Source organism: Tigriopus californicus, chromosome 12 (assembly GCF_007210705.1).
Source record: "Tigriopus californicus strain San Diego chromosome 12, Tcal_SD_v2.1, whole genome shotgun sequence".
NCBI lineage: Eukaryota > Metazoa > Arthropoda > Copepoda > Harpacticoida > Harpacticidae > Tigriopus > Tigriopus californicus.
In genome coordinates, this window is record NC_081451.1 from 13,738,339 (window position 1) to 13,756,055 (window position 17,717).

A 17,717-nucleotide genomic window follows, 5' to 3' on the forward strand; every position below is an offset into this window, starting at 1 on the left:
GAACATCATTCGAGAAAAATTGAAGCTGAACTTCTACTTCACATTGAAAAGCGCCAACACCTCCCTTACAAATAACGAGGACTATTCGAGACAATTATTCGCTATATATTTTTACCGTGTACGGAACTCTTTTCCTTTCTGAGATGAATACCAACGAGTTACCATTGTCAAACGTAATAAAGGTTAAGGGTGAATGTTGCCTCCTTATTTGAACGAATGTTAAGGAAAACTTCAGACAAACAGCCTGAACGAAGTTTTAGAGGACAGCATATCAATGAAATTGTTCTATCCGCCATAAAGGGTGTTGGATAAACGTCACTGGCGTTCCAGCGGACCTTTTAAAGAGCCGTTGAATGACAAATTCAGAGCCATGGTTGATAATCATAAGGACGTATCTTCAGTGATTGCGCGAATGCGTAAATGTGTATATCGAACGTCGCCAAGAAAAGACTGGATCTGAAATGCACAAGTATTCCAATGTTGCTCCACAGTGTCTCCAACAAAAGCAACAAGCAACTGTTTGAGAAAAACGATTGAAACTCCTTATGGATTGTATTCAACATTAAAACAGGAACCAAAACACACACATCCCTAACTCTAATTCTGAAACAAGGAGCCTAACCCACCCTGAAGATATCTGATCTTCATACCAAATCATATCTGAACTAGAGCCACTATGGTAGTGCTATTAGAGCGGCTCTAATCTGAACTACAAAAAACTTCTAGGCGTCATTTTGTTGGTGGGGGTAATAAGTTGTGCATATTTCATAAAATAAACGATGAACTAAAATTATGCTTCGGTTGCTTTTTACAAAGAGCTTTAGCGACAATGACCAATTTGTTTGAAAGACAAATGGAACAATCAGAATACGCTCCGTTATTTTTTCAAGCCAGACACTGTCTTCAGGCAATCAGAAATGAGCCCTGGAGCAAAACCCGCCTCTAAACCGAACATATCAATACAGTCATCATCTTCCCAAAGCAATGGTTGAAGGCCCTCTAGTTGAAATGCTTGTTTTGGTCAAAATTACTTGCCCATACCAATGAATAGAGCAATAACTCGTAGGACATTGGACAGCTGAATTGTGGCTGACCTTTTACGAGGCATAGAATTCACATAATTTAACCCATGTTCAGACAAATCTTCAAGGCAGACTTGGAAGACATGTACTTGAGGCGGTTTTTGCCTCAAATTGCCGTCGCTCGCTGAAAGGTGTACCTAAAACCAATCTAATCTCGCTGAAAGGTGTACCTAAAACCAATCTAATCGTAGACATTTCCATATCTCTGGTAGACACCTTGGTCAAGGCAAATATTGGTGGTAAATTAAAATGCTGGTAATATCTACAATAAGTCAACGTTGAGAGGTGCTTCAACCTTTGTATGGGCACAACCTTTTTGCTTCCATTGGGTGCACGTTTAGCCCGGCAAGGCAAATTGAGCAGTACATCGGATCTGTATAAATCTGTGCTCGGAATCAAGTCAGGGTTCCGACAACGAGTGATTCATGCATAAGCAGTGTTTTTTTTGGTTTATATAAATAGGTAGGTCGTTGAACATCAAACACACTTTAAATTTCCAATAGATAGATATATACATTTCCGTTGTCATTATGAGAAGGTTTCAGATTGGGGAAGAGACAATCAAACAAATGATTTCTGTTGTAACATCAAGAGAAATGAAAGATCTCTTTGCTTTTTGAATCAAACTTGAATGACACCACCGTGAGAATGCTTGGTGATGAATGAATGCGTGGGTTTCCTAATGAACTCCTTCAATGGTCATCTTCAATGTTCACATCAATAGATAGTCAGACGGTATAAACGCTCAGCGCGATATCATCTTGCATTGAAACCACAAACCGAGGAGGTTCAAATTTAGTCACACTGACATCTCAAAGAGCAAACCGCAAAGAGTTCCCAATGAAAAGGTCAAACTGGAATAAGATATTTGCGGGAAAGGGGGTGGTGGTAAAGGGGCGTGTAATCAATAATACTTTCTTTTCTTAATATACACAATCGCATCGAGCACTTGTTATTATTGCAGGAATTCAAAGGAATTCAAAGTAATGCCCTTGGTTGGGTAAGGGTTTTCGAAATGCAAATTAAGGCTGAAGAATCCCTCTTTGAGTCAAGGAATCTTGGAGGTTATAGAACAAGGTCAGCTGCTCCTCAGGTTTCAACATAAATACCTGGAATTCCAAATTAAAACAACAATCTAAAATGATATTCGGATAGTTATGAGCCAAGAGAGAGAGGGGTATTACCTGTTGAATTAGCTTTTGGGGTGAAGCGCTCCGAATGAAGCTGTGAATGTAGACGTTGACGAAGGTAGCCATCAAGAATTGGCAATCAAAGCGGTCCATGATCCCACCATGGCCAGGGATGATGTCTCCAAAATCCTGCCGGGAAAGAATTTTCAAATGGTTACCAGCTTTCTTGTGTAATTTGACGGGAACAAAGTTCTGACACGAAAAACATTACGTAACAGGGTAATGACATGTCATATTTATCAGTCATATTGAAGCAAGGAATGGCCGTTCAGAGTGAGTTCTATAATTTTCTGGTTGTTTGTTCCCCGGTTTATAAATTCTAGATTTTTTCTCGTGTCAAATCTGCTAATAACCGCAAGATTCCAATAGAATCACGCAAGCTCCAATTTACTTTTTGTGGGCGCAGTTTTTGATGAGTTCTTGCTGATTGGCTGATTGGCAAGCAAAGCCAACTTGGATTCAATCAAGGGACAAAATTGTTGAATATGGGGAAAGATGCGTAATGAAAATGCATGGTAAAATTGCCCACGGGAAATAAGAAATATTTCATCTTGATTTAAAAATTTCCATAGGTACCCTCATGCGTCTGTGCACATTTTTAAAATTCTTTGTCATGGACTTGGGAGAGATTGAGACTGCAAACGTATAGGAAAATCATGCAGCGCTTGAACCATTCACTGTGTTACATAACTATATCAAACTCTTTTGAATTAGACGAATGTTATCAAATTTGGGACTAAAATGATGCGTTGGGTACTCATCAGGAGAAGAGCTCAGAGTCATATACAATAACTATTTATGAAATCTGAATTTTATGCGTCCTCGCAATCCCCAACATCAGCTTTTGGTAGTTGTCCTTTGAAACGACCCACTCTACAAATAAATCAGCTAAAATATTTTCCCTTTAATTTAGGGGATTTAGGTTTGCCATGCTCTATGGTTGGAAAGGCATTCTTAGTCCATATATCTAGAAGGTAATGTTTAGGTGAATGTTAATGCTCCTATATACTGCGCAATAAGCCATCTTGAACTCAAATTCAGCTTAGCGAAAAAAAGATGCTGAGGGTGGCGCGTGACGCTTTCAAGTGGGAAGTATAAGTTAATAATACGTTAGTTAATTTATTATTTGGTATCCACGTTCCTCGGATTCTCCGGGGCCAATTGCAGAGGTGCCCCTGTTGTGGATCGATAGCAAGACTTCAAAAAGTTACTAGAACTTGTTTCGTGAAGGATATATAATGGAGGTTGCGTGATTTTATTGGTATCTTGCGCTCAAAAGCACATCTGATACGAGAAAAAAAAACCTAGGAGTTTATAAATACCTAAGAGGGGAATGCATCAACAACAAGAATAAACGCAAAACACAAGAATTGGATCGTGAAAAACGGACTTAAAGCAGAAAATACTGAATGATATGGTTCTTTCTTTTCATTTTTGGCATTTAACTGTGTCTTTATCTTATTTGAAATAATGGGAAAGTTTTTCTGTTTTCATCAGTGGGCATGCTGTGAATAATTGCAGCAGAAATAGTCTCATGAAGATCATAGCAAGATCATTGAACATGAAACAAAACCGAGTTTGTTGTGGTTTTCAACTACAGCTGAATCGGTAACCATGAACAGGTGCTACTCCAGTTAATAAAAGGCAGAGCCTCTACCACTAGAAAACATACCCTAACAGCCATTCAGTTATCACCCATTTGCTCTATAATGGGGGTCTGCCTGGCTTGCTCGGATAGTACTCTCTAGACCTTGCTTCCCTATGGTCAAATGGGTCAAATCATCGTTAAACCGACCCATTCACGCAACCTCTACCGTTCTGGGAGGACAACCGAACAAACAATTAATCAAGGGTCATTCCCTCAAACAGATCCAAAACAATGCATGATGAAGAGGCTGGTTTTTGCCGTGGCCTCACGTACCTTGATTTTGAATGCCCTTTTGAATCCACTGGCAAAGAACCCTCCAAATGGCCCAATGACACTAGCAAAGATGGCCATAAAGAACGCATGAAGATAGAAGGGATATATTGTCATGGTTGGTTTCAAGCCCATCTGAAAATTAAAAAAAAACCCACATTATAGATCATCCGCAATGGGAATCTTACGCCCACAACTTGCCACTGTCTTCAAGGTTGTGATTGTTTCGGGGAGAGCATATTCCTGAGGAAGGAAGTTGGCCGATGGTTCGCATGTGGAGTGAGACATCTGGCCCAAATACTCGTTGTACTCTGTAATAATCATTCAAAGGCTTGCCATTATCATGCCCACCTAATCAAGAGCCAACCCACCTATGGGGCAGATGAAGTAGTTGTATTGGCACATGAAGTACGAGAATCCCCACGAGAGGAACACAGTGGAGATCCCACCCCCCACGAAGCCTTCCCAAGTCTTCTTGGGACTCAATTGGATCAATGGGGTCTTTCCAAAGAAGAATCCAAACATATAGGCCATCACGTCGTTCATGACCACCATCATAATCGGTAAAATGAACCAAATGAGGCCCTCGAACATGTTCTAGAAGGGATTCATATTGGTATTGGATCGTATCTTTCAAGGTGATCAAGGTCATTTGTACCTGAATGATCAGATAGCTCTGAGTCACCACGATCAAGAGAGCCACGTGGGTCCAAGCAAACAAAGAAAATTGGCGCATATAATAACGCTTGACCAACGAAAGAACGAACCACACAAATCCACTGACATACCTAAATTGGGAGGGGGGATATGTTTCTTAAAAGTCTTTTTAGAGTCAAAAAAAAAGATTATTTCCGAAATTCAGCGCAAATTTGACGTTAATGCTCGTTTCTTGACGTGGGTTTGCCAAGGAAAAGACACGATTGCCAGCCGGATTATTGACTCATTGAAGCGGGACAGGAAGATGACGTCATCGTCAAATTTTGAGAGATCACTCCTACTTTTGAGGCTTCATATCTCTTTGCTGAGGGATTAAATTGAAGGTTCAGTTCTTTTATCCATTAAAGGAATGGTTCATGCAGGTAGGTATTTTATAAACTGTCTAAGTTTCACTCATTAACATGAACAAAAACTAATTTTAGAAGAAAAAAGCCGTTTTGCGGCTGATTTTTTTTGTATTTTAGAATTTCGTACTTTTGCAATGAACTTTTTGAAACCTTAGAAACTGTTATTGACCAATATATTGAGATTTATATCTTGGATTTTTAGTACCTCTACTGTTGCGAAAAGTGCCCCAATGACCTCCCAAAATTTGTGCTGCTTTTCATCATGCAGCTGCTACTTCAAGGTGTCAATAATGTCTTAGCCAGGTGTAGAATGATTAGCCCGGGATTGTCTTCGGCTCAGTTAAAGAGATTACTTACATGGAGAAAGAGATGAATCGGTGATATCTGACTAGAAAGGGCAGGAATTCCGTGCGGTTGACGAGGACGCCAAAATAATCGACTAGAGACTCTCCGTAGAGAAAGTAGTTGGACGCCACCAGAAAGTACCAAGATAGCGATCGGAACCATGGAAGATTGTGGACTCGATACACCGCATAACCAATGTTGATTATCTCGGAAAAGCATTTGACTTGAACCACCAGAGTCTGTTCAGGGGGAGACGAAAAAAATCGATTTCTCAAGCCAGAGAGGGGTCAGAAATGAGTGAGGGATGTCACATCTCTAAGATGTGCTAAAACTTAGCGGGAGTGGCGCCCTCTGCCTTCTTGAAGTGCGGACAAGGAATCGTAAAAGCGAGAAAATATGCTCTAAGAAGCCAGACATTGTTTGACATTGATCGTAAGCATGACGAAACTCCCAGCCATTTCGCAAATATCTTCAGTTTGAGGTCACTAGTCAGGTGAAAATTCGTAAAAAAAAGTGTTTGTCCAGAAATGGCGAACATTGTTCAACACTTTACTTTACCTAACCATACTTAAACAGTCTGATGGCACTTTTGAGATCTTAATTTCCCATGAAATTATGCCAGAAAGAGCATGCGTAGTTTTCATGATATTGGTGATTGATTTTAATTCCTAAACTTATTTGAATCTATCTCAAGAATTGTCAACTTTCAAAACTACAAGTATATTTACCTGATACTATACCGGCCCCTGTAAACTGATTAAATTTCCTAAATTTCCCATGTCAAGCAAGAACTCTTTCGAGTTGTTCACTTAACATCTAAGGAAGGGCAAGTCATTGACGAATAATTCGAGGTGGGTAATTTCATATCCATGCTTTTTAATGGTTTTCAAGCAAGATTCTAGAAATTCTTCTAAATAGTAAATCTAATGCCTTAAAACATGTGTTTTTGCACCTTTTTTGGAATTTTTGCTAATTCACATCAACCTTGTTTTTTTTTTTTTTTAGATTATCAATTAAACTTCATGAGCGTAATGTTTGGCTCTAAAAATGACGATTAAGATGCCAGAACCATTTTTATACCTTAATCTCTTCAAATTTAATGCCTTTTAAATAAAGCGTTAGAACAAAAGTATATTTCCCAAGATGAGAGATGCGTCTCCAAAAGACTAAAAACTCTTTGCAAACTTGAAATGTGGCATAAAAAAAGGCCAACTTTTAACCTTTGATTGACATCCATCACAAGCAAGGGACTCCCATTTTCTGCTTCCCTTAAAAAAATCCCATTGGTCAATTCCTGTTTTTGAACACATTAAAGTTAATTTCTTGGAGACCTTGCCAGACGACGACATCTCTACCCTCCATATCCATTGTAGTATGACTAATCAATTCATCAACCATCAGATAGCTTACAGTCAACATCAAGGCCAAAGGTCCACCATAGATGATGAATCCAAAGCCTCCAATCATCAACCAGGTGAAGATCCCGCGAATCACCCAGTTTCGCCATCTAAAAGAGACGACCAAGTAAGAAGAAGCCAAATAAGTGAGTGAGTGAGTCTTACAAAGCACCTTCACGGATGATGAGTAATCCCTTCCTAATACTGTAATACTACTTGTTTGTACCTTGGTGGCAATCCACTCAGGACCCTCTCCAGCAATTGGTTGCCAAAGCTATTCTTGTCTTGTCCAATGGCCGAGCCAACGGTATCCAGCTTGATGCGATCCTCGCCATCGCTATCCATCTCGTCGGGTTTAATCTGAAACATGGCATTGTAGCTTGGTTATGAAACTTGGGCTCTTGTCGTTTTCCTGTGGCCTTGTTTGATTTGATTGGTTTTATTAGCCTTTGCATTGTTCTTTAAAATTGCCAAAAGCAACAAAACCAGAGCCATTCAATTTTCTTTGATTTGTTGGAGCTTTATCGCCTTCAGTTATGATCAGTTTATACCAATTAAACTGATGGCTCTTTACAGTCGGATGAATGAAAATTTCGGTGTTTTTGCGCCAATCGAACCGGAATAACATCCACTTTATGGAAGATGAACGTACATTTTCGATTCATTCAATGGTTCAATTTTTTGGCAAAGAACAATATTCCTTTGACATCTATAAACTCTTACTTTACGGGTGACGTTTGATTTTTAGACATCATAAAAATCAAAATGTCTCATGCTTTATTAACTGGTTTCTCGCAAATTTGATTCAAGCTTTCTCGCACGAACCTTATGAACCTAAGAATGCAAATTTATGCCGTATTTCAACAAATATCATTTACTACGCAATAGCAAATGGAAAGAAGATATTTCCTTTAAAAATATATACAAAGTTTTGAAAGTAGTGTGACATTTCGAAGTGAAGGGGTCGATAAAGAGAATCATTGTATTCTGCGCCCTTCCAAATACACTCAAAAAATCAATCAACATCAATTAAATGATCTGTGAACCATTATAAACAAATTTTTCGTGTCTTAACAGCAATTTTTCAAATCTGATTCTTTTCTTAGAAAAAAAAAGCCAAATTGTTGCGAGCGCTTCTTATTTTTAGTGTTTCAGGAGAGAACACGGAGTCATTGCCAGTTCCATAACCAAATCAAACGCCCCGATATGGCAACCCTGGCTGGTTAATTGTATTCTAAACCGGTTCTGCTTAATCAGCAGTTGCATCAAAGAAAAGAAAGCAGAGAAGAGCTAGAACAGGTTTGTTGTGGTTTTCTAGTACATCCCACACATTGAACAATGAGAGAAGGCAGCGCCTCTACAACCAGAAACCACAGCCTATCAGACTTGCAATGGTAAACCCCGTCCGCTCCAAAGAAAACAGATCTGGCAGGCTTGCTTGCTCGCAGTGGAAACTCTTGGTGTATGCTTTGTGATCCGAGTGCTGGATGTTTACCTTGCCAGTCTCTTGAGTTTCCTCTGGTGGGTTCTGGCCCCTTTGTCGCAATTCATTTTCACCACTCATCGTGACAGCTCTCTATGTCACAATGGGCTATTTTTAAATTTATTCTCAAGCACCTTCACTGACTTGGTGGTCACTTGAGACTCACTTTTGAACCATGTCAGTGAAGACGACTTCTAGGACGTTAAGTGGTAGGACCGTCTGTGGACTTTGTTCAAGGTTAACTGAGCGCAGTCTTTCTTGCTTGGGACAAGGGAGGGAACACTCGAGATCGAAATGTGGGGAACAGTTTAGAAGTGCATTTGGGACTTCCAGAGAAAACACACCCTTCTTATCAGTTAGAAGTCAGACAGAAAGACAATTTTAGGTCAAATATGTCTAGTCTTTTGCGTACTTCTGACAGAAGTCCTTTTGAGATAACAACATTCCTTGTGGCGCTCAACTTTGATATGTCAAGTCAAAGGACTTAAAACGTGACTTTTTATTGGTAACAATTTAGCCAAAATTGCTTAGCAACCTCAAACATGCTTAAAATCACTTGGATGAAATTGCTTTCACAAAGCTTGCAACTTGGGTGTCAAAAAGCCATACTTTTGTTTTGCTTCCGTCTCTTACAATGCCGTTTACTGTCTCACAAACGATTATACATTCGAGGGAGATAAAAATTACCGTTTTCATTTTGTTTTAGGGCCACATCGACAATTTGGTCAATACCAAACTTCAGGTTGGAAAGGTGACACAAAAAATTAAAGGTAGGGAAAGGTTCAAATCTGAGAGCCAATGTATGCACATTTCTCTTATTGTTTTTCTTTTTCCTCGATGATGGAGAACCTTCTTGAATATTGAAAGTCTCTGTTATTTCGGCAAAGGCTAAGTGGCATTTGCTCGGTCAAAGTAGTTGAACCAAAATTCAATGTAGGCTTTAGAGCAAAGAGATTGTAAACGTGGCCAATCCTTGCAACTTCGTGATCAATGTGAAATGTTCCTGACTATGTTTAAATAGCGAGTGAGTGCACCAACAATAATTCACAATCAAAATAGTGCACTCATTTTAAACAAATTATCTCTGAACTGTGAGAATGGGTATTGTCCCTCTACCTCCCTCATCAAGTGGTCACAAATCCGTTATGGCATCACTGAGGATTATTCTAGTAGGTATTAGACTAGGGTAGCGAAGGGCAGAGGAGTTAATTCCAGAAAGAGTGAGTGAAGATATAATAAAGACAAAGAAAGCTTGCCTACGTGGAAGGAAAAAAATGCTTCCTGCAACACATTTTAGATCTCAATTCGATGCCTAGGGAGCGAAAAATCTGATCTATGTCTAAAGCTGAATATTGCTTTATTTCCAACTCGTCACCCTGATTTTAACAAAGAGATAGTTACAATAGCACTGCAATACAATAATAACAATGTTGTGATTTGAAGTTAAGGTAATTAAATAGAACTACATATGACTCTAAAAGAGTGCAACATTTTTTATGTGCGCAAAAAAGTGGTGGGGCGGTCATGTCTACAAATTGCCGTGACGCGCCCACTTAAGAGTTCTTAAACAATCCTTTTCAGAGTAACTTTGTTAGTATAAAGGTGTAGCCGTCAACCTACCGACTGCGCCATATAAATATATAGGCGAAACTCCTGAGACTCGATCAATGTTTGACATAGACATTCCATTCAAACCGATCCAAGGCAACATACTCCCAAAATCAAGTTCCTCACAAGAGGTTGAGTGACTCCTTAGTGTGCATGGCATAACTTTTGAAAATCGATAAGTATGAAGGACATGAATTTTTGCGTCATTAACGACACAACAATCTGATTGGAAAATTTAAAGGCGATAATAATCAAGACTTGCTCAGTTAGCCAGTCCAATTCCGCTCCACTTCCCAAATATCTATGGCTGTGCGGCTGTCATTCTGGCAAGGGCATTAATGGATTGAAATGAACAGTTGCTCCATAACGAAAGAAAACAGATCTTACGCGAAAAGACATGTTTCATCCACCTTTTGCATGGTACTGGTTTTGCATGCCTAGCACTTTATCTTTACACCTAGCAATTATCATGTCTTAACATCGACAATTGTTTTTGATAGTATAATTCTGGCATTTCTTTCCCTGAATTTTCAGGACTGAGGCTAATGAAACAAAAGGCCAGCTATGAACTTCTCCGACACATTTAGACAATGAGCGGACATCACAGATTCGTTATACTTTCTTCAACCTTTTGAAGTTTATGAGACGAATGAAAATCAAGTTCAACTATTTAAATCTATATCACATTTTGGGCATCAATGATGCTTCTTCAGACCTGTTCATGGAGCGGCTAAGCAGCAGCTGAGGTGAAAGCAGTGGTTGTCCTGGTTTGGCTAATTGAAAATGGACAGCGTTGCTAGATAAGAGTTCCAGCTAATTACATGCTACATGCACTTGTTGGTCTATTCTTGAACATTAATTAAGATGCGATAAAATGAGAAAATTCGATCGTTGCAAGACACTTTTCAAAAAATTAATTGCAGAGGGTTTCATTTTGAAATAATTTCATTAAAATTTTATAAAGCAGACCAAGAGGTTCACATTTTAACGTGTAAGTACGTGAGACATGGTTTTTAGAACATACATTAGAGACTTAGTGTTGCTTTAAGACATCTGCAGAGATTATCTCGTTATGCCCATAGCAATAAAGTGTTACGTACAATTATCAATTGTAATTAAGAGCATCTCTAAAAACCACAGTTAAGATATGCTTGGGAGAAATTGATGTAATGTTTAGATCTAGAATTTCGAAGCAAGATTGGTGGGATAAATCTGGCTCCGATTGTCTCTTTCCTGTTTCTAAATGATATTCTTTTGCTGACTTGCACAAAAATTGCTTCTTCATTTCTCTGAATTGGCCAATTACCGCTAAGGTAGGGCTTTGGTTCTGATTCAGTCCTCTTTAACATGCAAACGTCAAGGCCTGTTTGGCAAATAGTGCAGTGGATATATGAAAATATTCTCATTGTTCATGGCAAATGTTCAACCATACCGTTGGGCCCAAACTCATGCAATTCAAATGTCATTTGAACATCAGCAAAGCAATCTACAATGTATTCCATTACCCCTGACTTGACCTATGATAAAAACTCACTTCCGTTCCATTTTGCAATATTTGGGTGAGAAAATAAACCGTTATCATAATTCACAATATATATACATTATTTTTATCTATTTCATTATCATTTTTATTATTACATATTTCATTATTATTATGACACATTCCATTATTATTATTTCATTATCATTTTTATTATTTTTTTTACTATCATTATTATAGTTATTATTATTATTATTTAGCCATTTCTGACCCACATCCAGTTTTGATCAGGTGCCGAACTAGCAGGCCTGTTTCCTTAGACAGGGTATCAGAGGCGTCAGTGAGCAGTGGGTGAGTTAATACAACACGTTGCATCCACGCCAAGGTTTCAGACTGTACTCCCAAGGCACGAAATTTGGACTGAAAGATATCTTGGTATTCCATACCTCCGTTTGAGTTTGAGTGCTCTCCAGTGTTCCCACAACTCGTTCACACCTTAAGGAGCACTGAGTAGAAGGATTGAAGTTCCCAGAAGGCGTACACCCAACGACCTTGCAAGCATGGCTGACACCTCTGACAAAAGTTTGACCAACAGCAAGGACAACAAAGAACAGGTCAGTCACCGGTTTTTTAGTTTGCTCGTATTGGTACATCAGCAGGTCTTTTAGTTAACTCGCATCTGTCCCTCACTGCTTGCTAATTTGTTCATATCCGATCACCATTGGTGTGTTAGTGTACTCGCACACTTGCATTTTTTTTTTCAGTTTTGCTGGATTTAGTCAATAGTAGGAGAATTTGTTACAAGTTATAGCCTTTCATTGAAGTTATGTCGGTTTTCTTTGGATTGCTAGGTGTGGAAGGAATTTTGAAGCAAAAGGCTCAGGTGATTTGGCCATAAACCGCCACAAACATTGGATTGTTGTTGACGACTGAGTGCAATGATATTTTGTACTATTTTAAGAGAGGAATACTCCTCGTCTAAATGCTTTTGTTATTTGAAGTATTAGTCTCTTTTCCAGTTTACCATAAATCAATGCCATTAACCAAAAAGTATTCATTTTTCCAGACAAATAGCACGCCCGATCCCGAGTTGCTCATCAAACACCCCCTTCAGGTAAGAAGTGCTTCCAAAGAAAATATTGCCCAAGATCAATGTCATTGATTTTGTTGCGCTCAAGAGTTCATCCAAGAATCTTGGCAGGTTAAAACTCTACTTCAGTGGAGTAGTTCTGCTTGGGCAGGCGAACAAAATGACTTTAAATGTCAAAAATTATCTAATACGCATGTATAAATTTTACACGCTCCTTACTTACCTTGCACATTTATTGCTCTGGCTGACAGAGCTTACGTTACTAGATTTTGGGATCAAGCCTCTTGAAAAGTACATAAAGTTTGATCTACATACTTGGCCTACTTTCTTTTCCTACTTGGAATCGTTTATTTTAGCACAATCACTTAATCAGTCTTCTTGGTAAAACAAGATTCTCTCGCAATCTCGCACTGAATCATCCTTTGACAACTTTTAAGCAGATTTTCACTTTTCACTTGCACTGTTCCAATCTTTCTACTTTTGGTATCACTGGCAAATGTGTCTGATGGTTTCATGCTCATTTGCTTGTTCTTTAATCGGTGTGATGTTTAGTTGCCAACTCTTTTGCCATTTGGATTGAATTTATTTGCCCTCTCGGGGCCTTGACAGACTTATTTTATTTGGCTTGTTTGCTTGCTTGCTTCTACTATAAGGGCCCTTATTTGCAACGTCACACGGCCCAAAGAAAACGGGACGAAGCACGGTAAATTGCTACATAAACTGCTCTTGCCATGCCTTGAACGCAATTTCTTTTCCGGACATTACGTGACCCGAGTCACTAATTATAAATAAGATTTTAATAGAACTAGTCAAAAGCAACCCAAACGCATTATAATTCAATAAACAGAAATCCGCTCAATCGTCCCTTTTGGTATTTGGTAGATAGAGGCTGAATGACAAAGCGCCCTCTGGAGTGCAGAACGTCAAACATATTTCTTGCAGCGTAAGGGCCATTTGCCGTGCTTGATTGATCTCTTTGATCTGTCAGAGAGCAGGACCAGCGGGACCCTTACGGAGGACTTTCTTCCTGGACGTAAACTTGATATGCGCTACTATTTGAATGCTTTCAGAATTCTTGGACCTTGTGGTTCTACAAGAACGACCGGTCTCGAAACTGGGAGGAGAACCAAAGGAAGATTATCACATTCTGTTCAGTCGAGGACTTTTGGGCTCTCTACAATCACATTGAGCCCTCTTCCAAGCTTTTGTCTGGTTGTGATTACAGTTTATTTAAGGTACGTTCAACCACTACCAAGTCAAAGTGGCCTGCACATGGCCCTGAGTCAGACTTCAGGGGACAAAAAGCTAGGCCTTCATCTCCAGCCCCGAATTTTGAGTGCTTTGTTTTGTAGGAAGGCATCAAGCCCATGTGGGAGGATGCGAAGAACAATCGGGGAGGCCGTTGGCTGATTAACTTGGACAAGAAGCAGCGCATCAATTGCTTGGACAACTTTTGGCTGGAGGTCATGCTTTGTCTGATAGGCGAGACCTTTGGGGATGGCTCTCAATACGTAAATGGTGCTGTGGTCCAAGTGCGCGGCAAGGGCGACAAGATTGGCATCTGGATGGGGGATTCCACCAAGGGCGATTGCATCCTCGCCGTCGGAAAACGCGTCAAGGAAACCCTCGGGATCGACTCCAAAGTAAGAGAGCACTGTTTTCTTCTACCCCCTGACACGTAGGGTTGGCTAAAACCCGCCTCTTGGATTTAAAAAAAAAAACAAAAAAAAACCACCCGTGGGCGGTTTTTTTACGGGCGGGTTAATACCAAATCTTGCTCATTTTTTCCCCTTATTTTCCCATGACCTTCCTCTTTCATTGATTGTAATTCCTGTTTTGGAGCTCGCTGAGAACAGACGCATTTAGTTTGCTCTCGTTCTTATCTCCCAGGAATTTCGAACCAAGGTGTGACTTCCTCTGTTGCTCCTTGGTTGCTGTGCACGTGTAGTGTTCGTGGTGTTTGTGTGTGGGTGAATGAATGGGAATTGCCATTCATTCACTCAATTAGGTTTGGTTTTTCACGGCTCTTTGGTAAGACGTAATTACTTTAAAACCTAATAAGTTTATTGCTCATTTATGTTTATGTCTAGCTTTAGCAGTTTCTTTCTGATTTGTAGTGTAGTTTTTCTAGTTCCAAATCGTTATGTGTAGTTCTTCAGTTTGATTGTATTGGTCCTTTAGAGTTAGAATTTATTGTTCATCACTGTATTGATTTATTTTGTGTTCGACCAGTTAGTTGAGTTTATTTCTGTGTTTTCTTGTTGATGTCCTAGTTTACATATGTTCTTGATTCCTTGCTTTTCTCTGTCACTTACTTCTTGTTTACTATCTCCATCTTTGATTTGTATGTTAGTTTGATGTGAAGTATTTCATTCCTATTTTGCTCTGTTGTCCTGTATCTCAGGACAAGATTGCACAGCTTTTTTAGTTCTTTTCTTCTCTTTTTCTTGGCCTGTTGATTTTGTTACTAATAGATAGTTCCTCCTGCATTCATGATGGAAGCTATTTTAGGAAAAGTCAGCAAAGAGGCTAGACAATGTTTGGACCTGGTCTTAGCTGGAAAGGATCCTTCCATAGTCAATAAGCCGTTTATTATAGAGGCTTTAGTTGCTTGGGTCAATGAAACCAGGGTGCTGCTTGAAGAACAGGCTCACCCAGTAGTTGAGAAGTCGACTAATTTGACCAACGTAGAAGTTGAAGTAGTATCTCCTCTTGAAAAAGCGCAGGAAAAGACAGTTGTAGAGAAAATAGTCTGTCCTGTTTATCGAAAGCAGCCTTGTCCTGAAGAAGGAAAAGGCTGTCAGTTTGACCACCCTAAATGGTGTCAAAAACTTCTCAAGTTCGGCCTTGAGAAGTACAATAGTAAGAAGGGATGTTCAAAGGTAGATTGTCCTTTTTTTCACCCGTACATGTGCCGTCAGTCCATGAGACTTAAGACGTGCTTTAATGTACGGTGTACCTCCGTCCATGTTGAAGGGACGCAAAGAAAGCCGAGAAATAGGATAGCTCAGTTTCGTAGTTTTAGAGCTGACCCTATTCCTAAACCTAATCCCACCCCACCCCCCTTCCTTAACCCATTTAGCTTCCTCCCTCCCTCTCCTCCTACCCCCCACCCTCTCTCCCAATTCCCTCCTCTTCCTTCAAATACCCAATCCACCCCTATTCCTATAAAAACTCTCCTCCCTAATATTCCTTGCCCCACCCCTATTCCCAAAATACGTTCCTATTCAAATGTAGCTGCCCAACCCATTCCTCAAACCCAACCATCCCCATTAGCTCATGCATTGCCTCCAGTAGAACGTAGCTTTGTTGATAAGAGGGATTTTTTACGGTTGGAGAGGATGGTCCAAGATCTTGTGAACTTGGTCCGTCAAAAGAGAGGCCCGTAAAGGGGCTATATTTGAACGTGCATTGTCTGATTTCTAAAAAAGACAGCACAAAAGTTAAGATCTTAGAAGAACTAGCCGTTGAGAGAGAGATTGCATTCATCTCTATAACAGAAACCTGGCTTCGGCCAGGGGTCTTAGATGAAGAACTAACCATAGTTGGTTTCAACTTAGTTCGTTGTGATAGGATACGCCCTGATAATCCCATATTCCCACATGGGGGCGTATGCCTATATGTTAGGAATGATTTGCACATTAGTCATGTACAAATGTCGAATGGAGAAGTAGAGGTCTTAGTTTGTCATCTTCGAGGTCTTGATTTGTCTATTGTTACAATGTATAGACCCCCTTCTTGTTCAGCAAGCTCTTTTTCGTCAGCTCTCCAATTCACTGGAAATGAGTTGGACCTGGCAGTTTGCTCGAAGGTTTTCTTTGTAGGGGACTTTAATTTTCCGGCTAGCGTTGTAGAGTGGGAGGTTAGTCCTGATGGGTATATTCCCATTTCGAAATCGACATCTCAGTCGTTCGAAAAGCTGGAAGAATTCGCGATCTTGCGCAATTTCTCCCAGCACGTTGGTGTAGCCACTAGAGAGAATAGCGTTCTCGACTTGGTCTTTTCCAATGACCCTGATCTGATCCAGTATGTCCATGTGACACCTACTAATCTGTCAGATCATCATGTTCTTGAGATAGGGTCGACCATTACTCAAAAGCCGGCGTGCTCTAGAGTAAAACCGGCCAAAAAGGTCGGTTTGGCTAAGTTCAAGTTCAAAGATGAACATTGGCCGTTGATTATAGAAAGATTAGAAGAACTTGACCTGATTTCAATTCTGAAACAGGAATCGTCCATAGATGCAGCCATTGATAAGTTAGTTTCAGTTTTTAAGGAAGTTTGCTCCAGTTTAGCAATCTCTGAATGTGTTCCGATAGGTGGTCCACGGACAAAAATTCCAAAATATAGGAAGACTTTGTTCAAAAAGAGTTGCAAACTAGCAAAAAGGCTGAAGAGCACTTCGAATCCAGTAATTGTGGCTAGTCTCCAAAAAAAGTTGGACGTAGTTCAGGGTAAGATTAAGGCCTCCATCGAATATGACCAGTTACAAACTGAGAGTAAGGTGGTTCAGGAGGTCAGGTCGAATCCGAAGGCATTTTTCTCTTATGCGAACTCTAAGAGAAAAATGAAACACTCTGTTGGGCCTTTTGAGGTTGATGGGGCAGCCATTAGCAATGTAGAGACTATGGCTAACATGCTTGGAGATCAGTTCTCTAGTGTGTTTTCAACCCCACTGAGTTCGGAAGCAACAGCTCATTGCTCTGAAGATGAGTCTGTTGAGATTGACATGGTTAGTCAAGCTGAGCGTTTAGATGATCTTGTAGTCACAGATCAAGATGCTTTAGAGGCCATAAGGGACTTCAGGCTTTCCAGCTTTCCTGGCCCTGATGGTGTGACATCTCAGTTTCTGATGAGATGCTCACTGGTTCTCGCTCCTGTATTCTCGTACTAGATGCGCTGCATCATGGATCAGGGCAAGTTTCCATCTTCACTAAAGTTAGCTCATGTTGTTCCAATTTTTAAAGGGGGAGATAAGTCGCTCCCCAGTAATTACAGGCCGATTTCTCTCACTTCGAATATTGCGAAGGTGTTTGAGAAGATCATGAAGTTCAAACTTGTTG

The 17,717-nt window shown here is 40.0% G+C and overlaps 2 protein-coding genes across 4 annotated transcripts in view; one reads left to right on the top strand and one right to left on the bottom strand.

The window, feature by feature from the left end:
* Positions 1–1,504: 1,504 nt before the first annotated feature.
* LOC131891436 (phosphatidate cytidylyltransferase, photoreceptor-specific-like) lies at positions 1,505–12,148 on the bottom strand. Of its 3 annotated transcripts, none has more exons than XM_059240998.1 (10): positions 12,014–12,148; positions 7,223–7,356; positions 7,010–7,106; positions 5,612–5,838; positions 4,849–4,978; positions 4,562–4,787; positions 4,392–4,501; positions 4,194–4,325; positions 2,267–2,401; positions 1,505–2,191 (listed from the first exon to the last, which is right to left on the bottom strand). In XM_059240998.1, the coding sequence occupies exons 2-10, from the start codon at positions 7,339–7,341 to the stop codon at positions 2,105–2,107; spliced, it is 1,263 nt and encodes a 420-aa protein (XP_059096981.1). In that variant the 5' UTR covers positions 7,342–7,356; positions 12,014–12,148; the 3' UTR covers positions 1,505–2,104. The 3 variants fall into 3 exon arrangements, with proteins under 3 accessions (XP_059096981.1, XP_059096980.1, XP_059096982.1); XM_059240997.1 differs by lacking the exon at positions 12,014–12,148 and adding an exon at positions 8,492–8,859; XM_059240999.1 differs by lacking the exon at positions 12,014–12,148 and adding an exon at positions 8,646–8,858.
* The window catches only part of LOC131891437 (eukaryotic translation initiation factor 4E-like), a 10,501-nt gene continuing 4,822 nt past the window's right edge, over positions 12,039–17,717 (top strand). Inside the window, exons 1-4 of the mRNA XM_059241001.1 lie at positions 12,039–12,181; positions 12,634–12,681; positions 13,728–13,892; positions 14,010–14,300. Of these exons, the coding sequence (XP_059096984.1) occupies positions 12,128–12,181; positions 12,634–12,681; positions 13,728–13,892; positions 14,010–14,300 (558 nt within the window). The 5' untranslated portion in view covers positions 12,039–12,127. The remainder of the gene's footprint in view (positions 12,182–12,633; positions 12,682–13,727; positions 13,893–14,009; positions 14,301–17,717) is intronic.

What these genes read in the sequence shown, in the direction of transcription:
- LOC131891436 (XM_059240997.1), bottom strand. Translation starts at nt 8,560, where the DNA reads ATGAGTGGTGAAAATGAATTGCGACAAAGGGGCCAGAACCCACCAGAG. An exon ending in CGATTCATCTCTTTCTCCAT is followed by an intron (nt 4,979 to 5,611) that starts GTAAGTAATCTC and finishes CTCCCAATTTAG; the next exon opens with GTATGTCAGTGGATTTGTGT. An exon ending in CTACTTCATCTGCCCCATAG is followed by an intron (nt 4,502 to 4,561) that starts GTGGGTTGGCTC and finishes TGATTATTACAG; the next exon opens with AGTACAACGAGTATTTGGGC.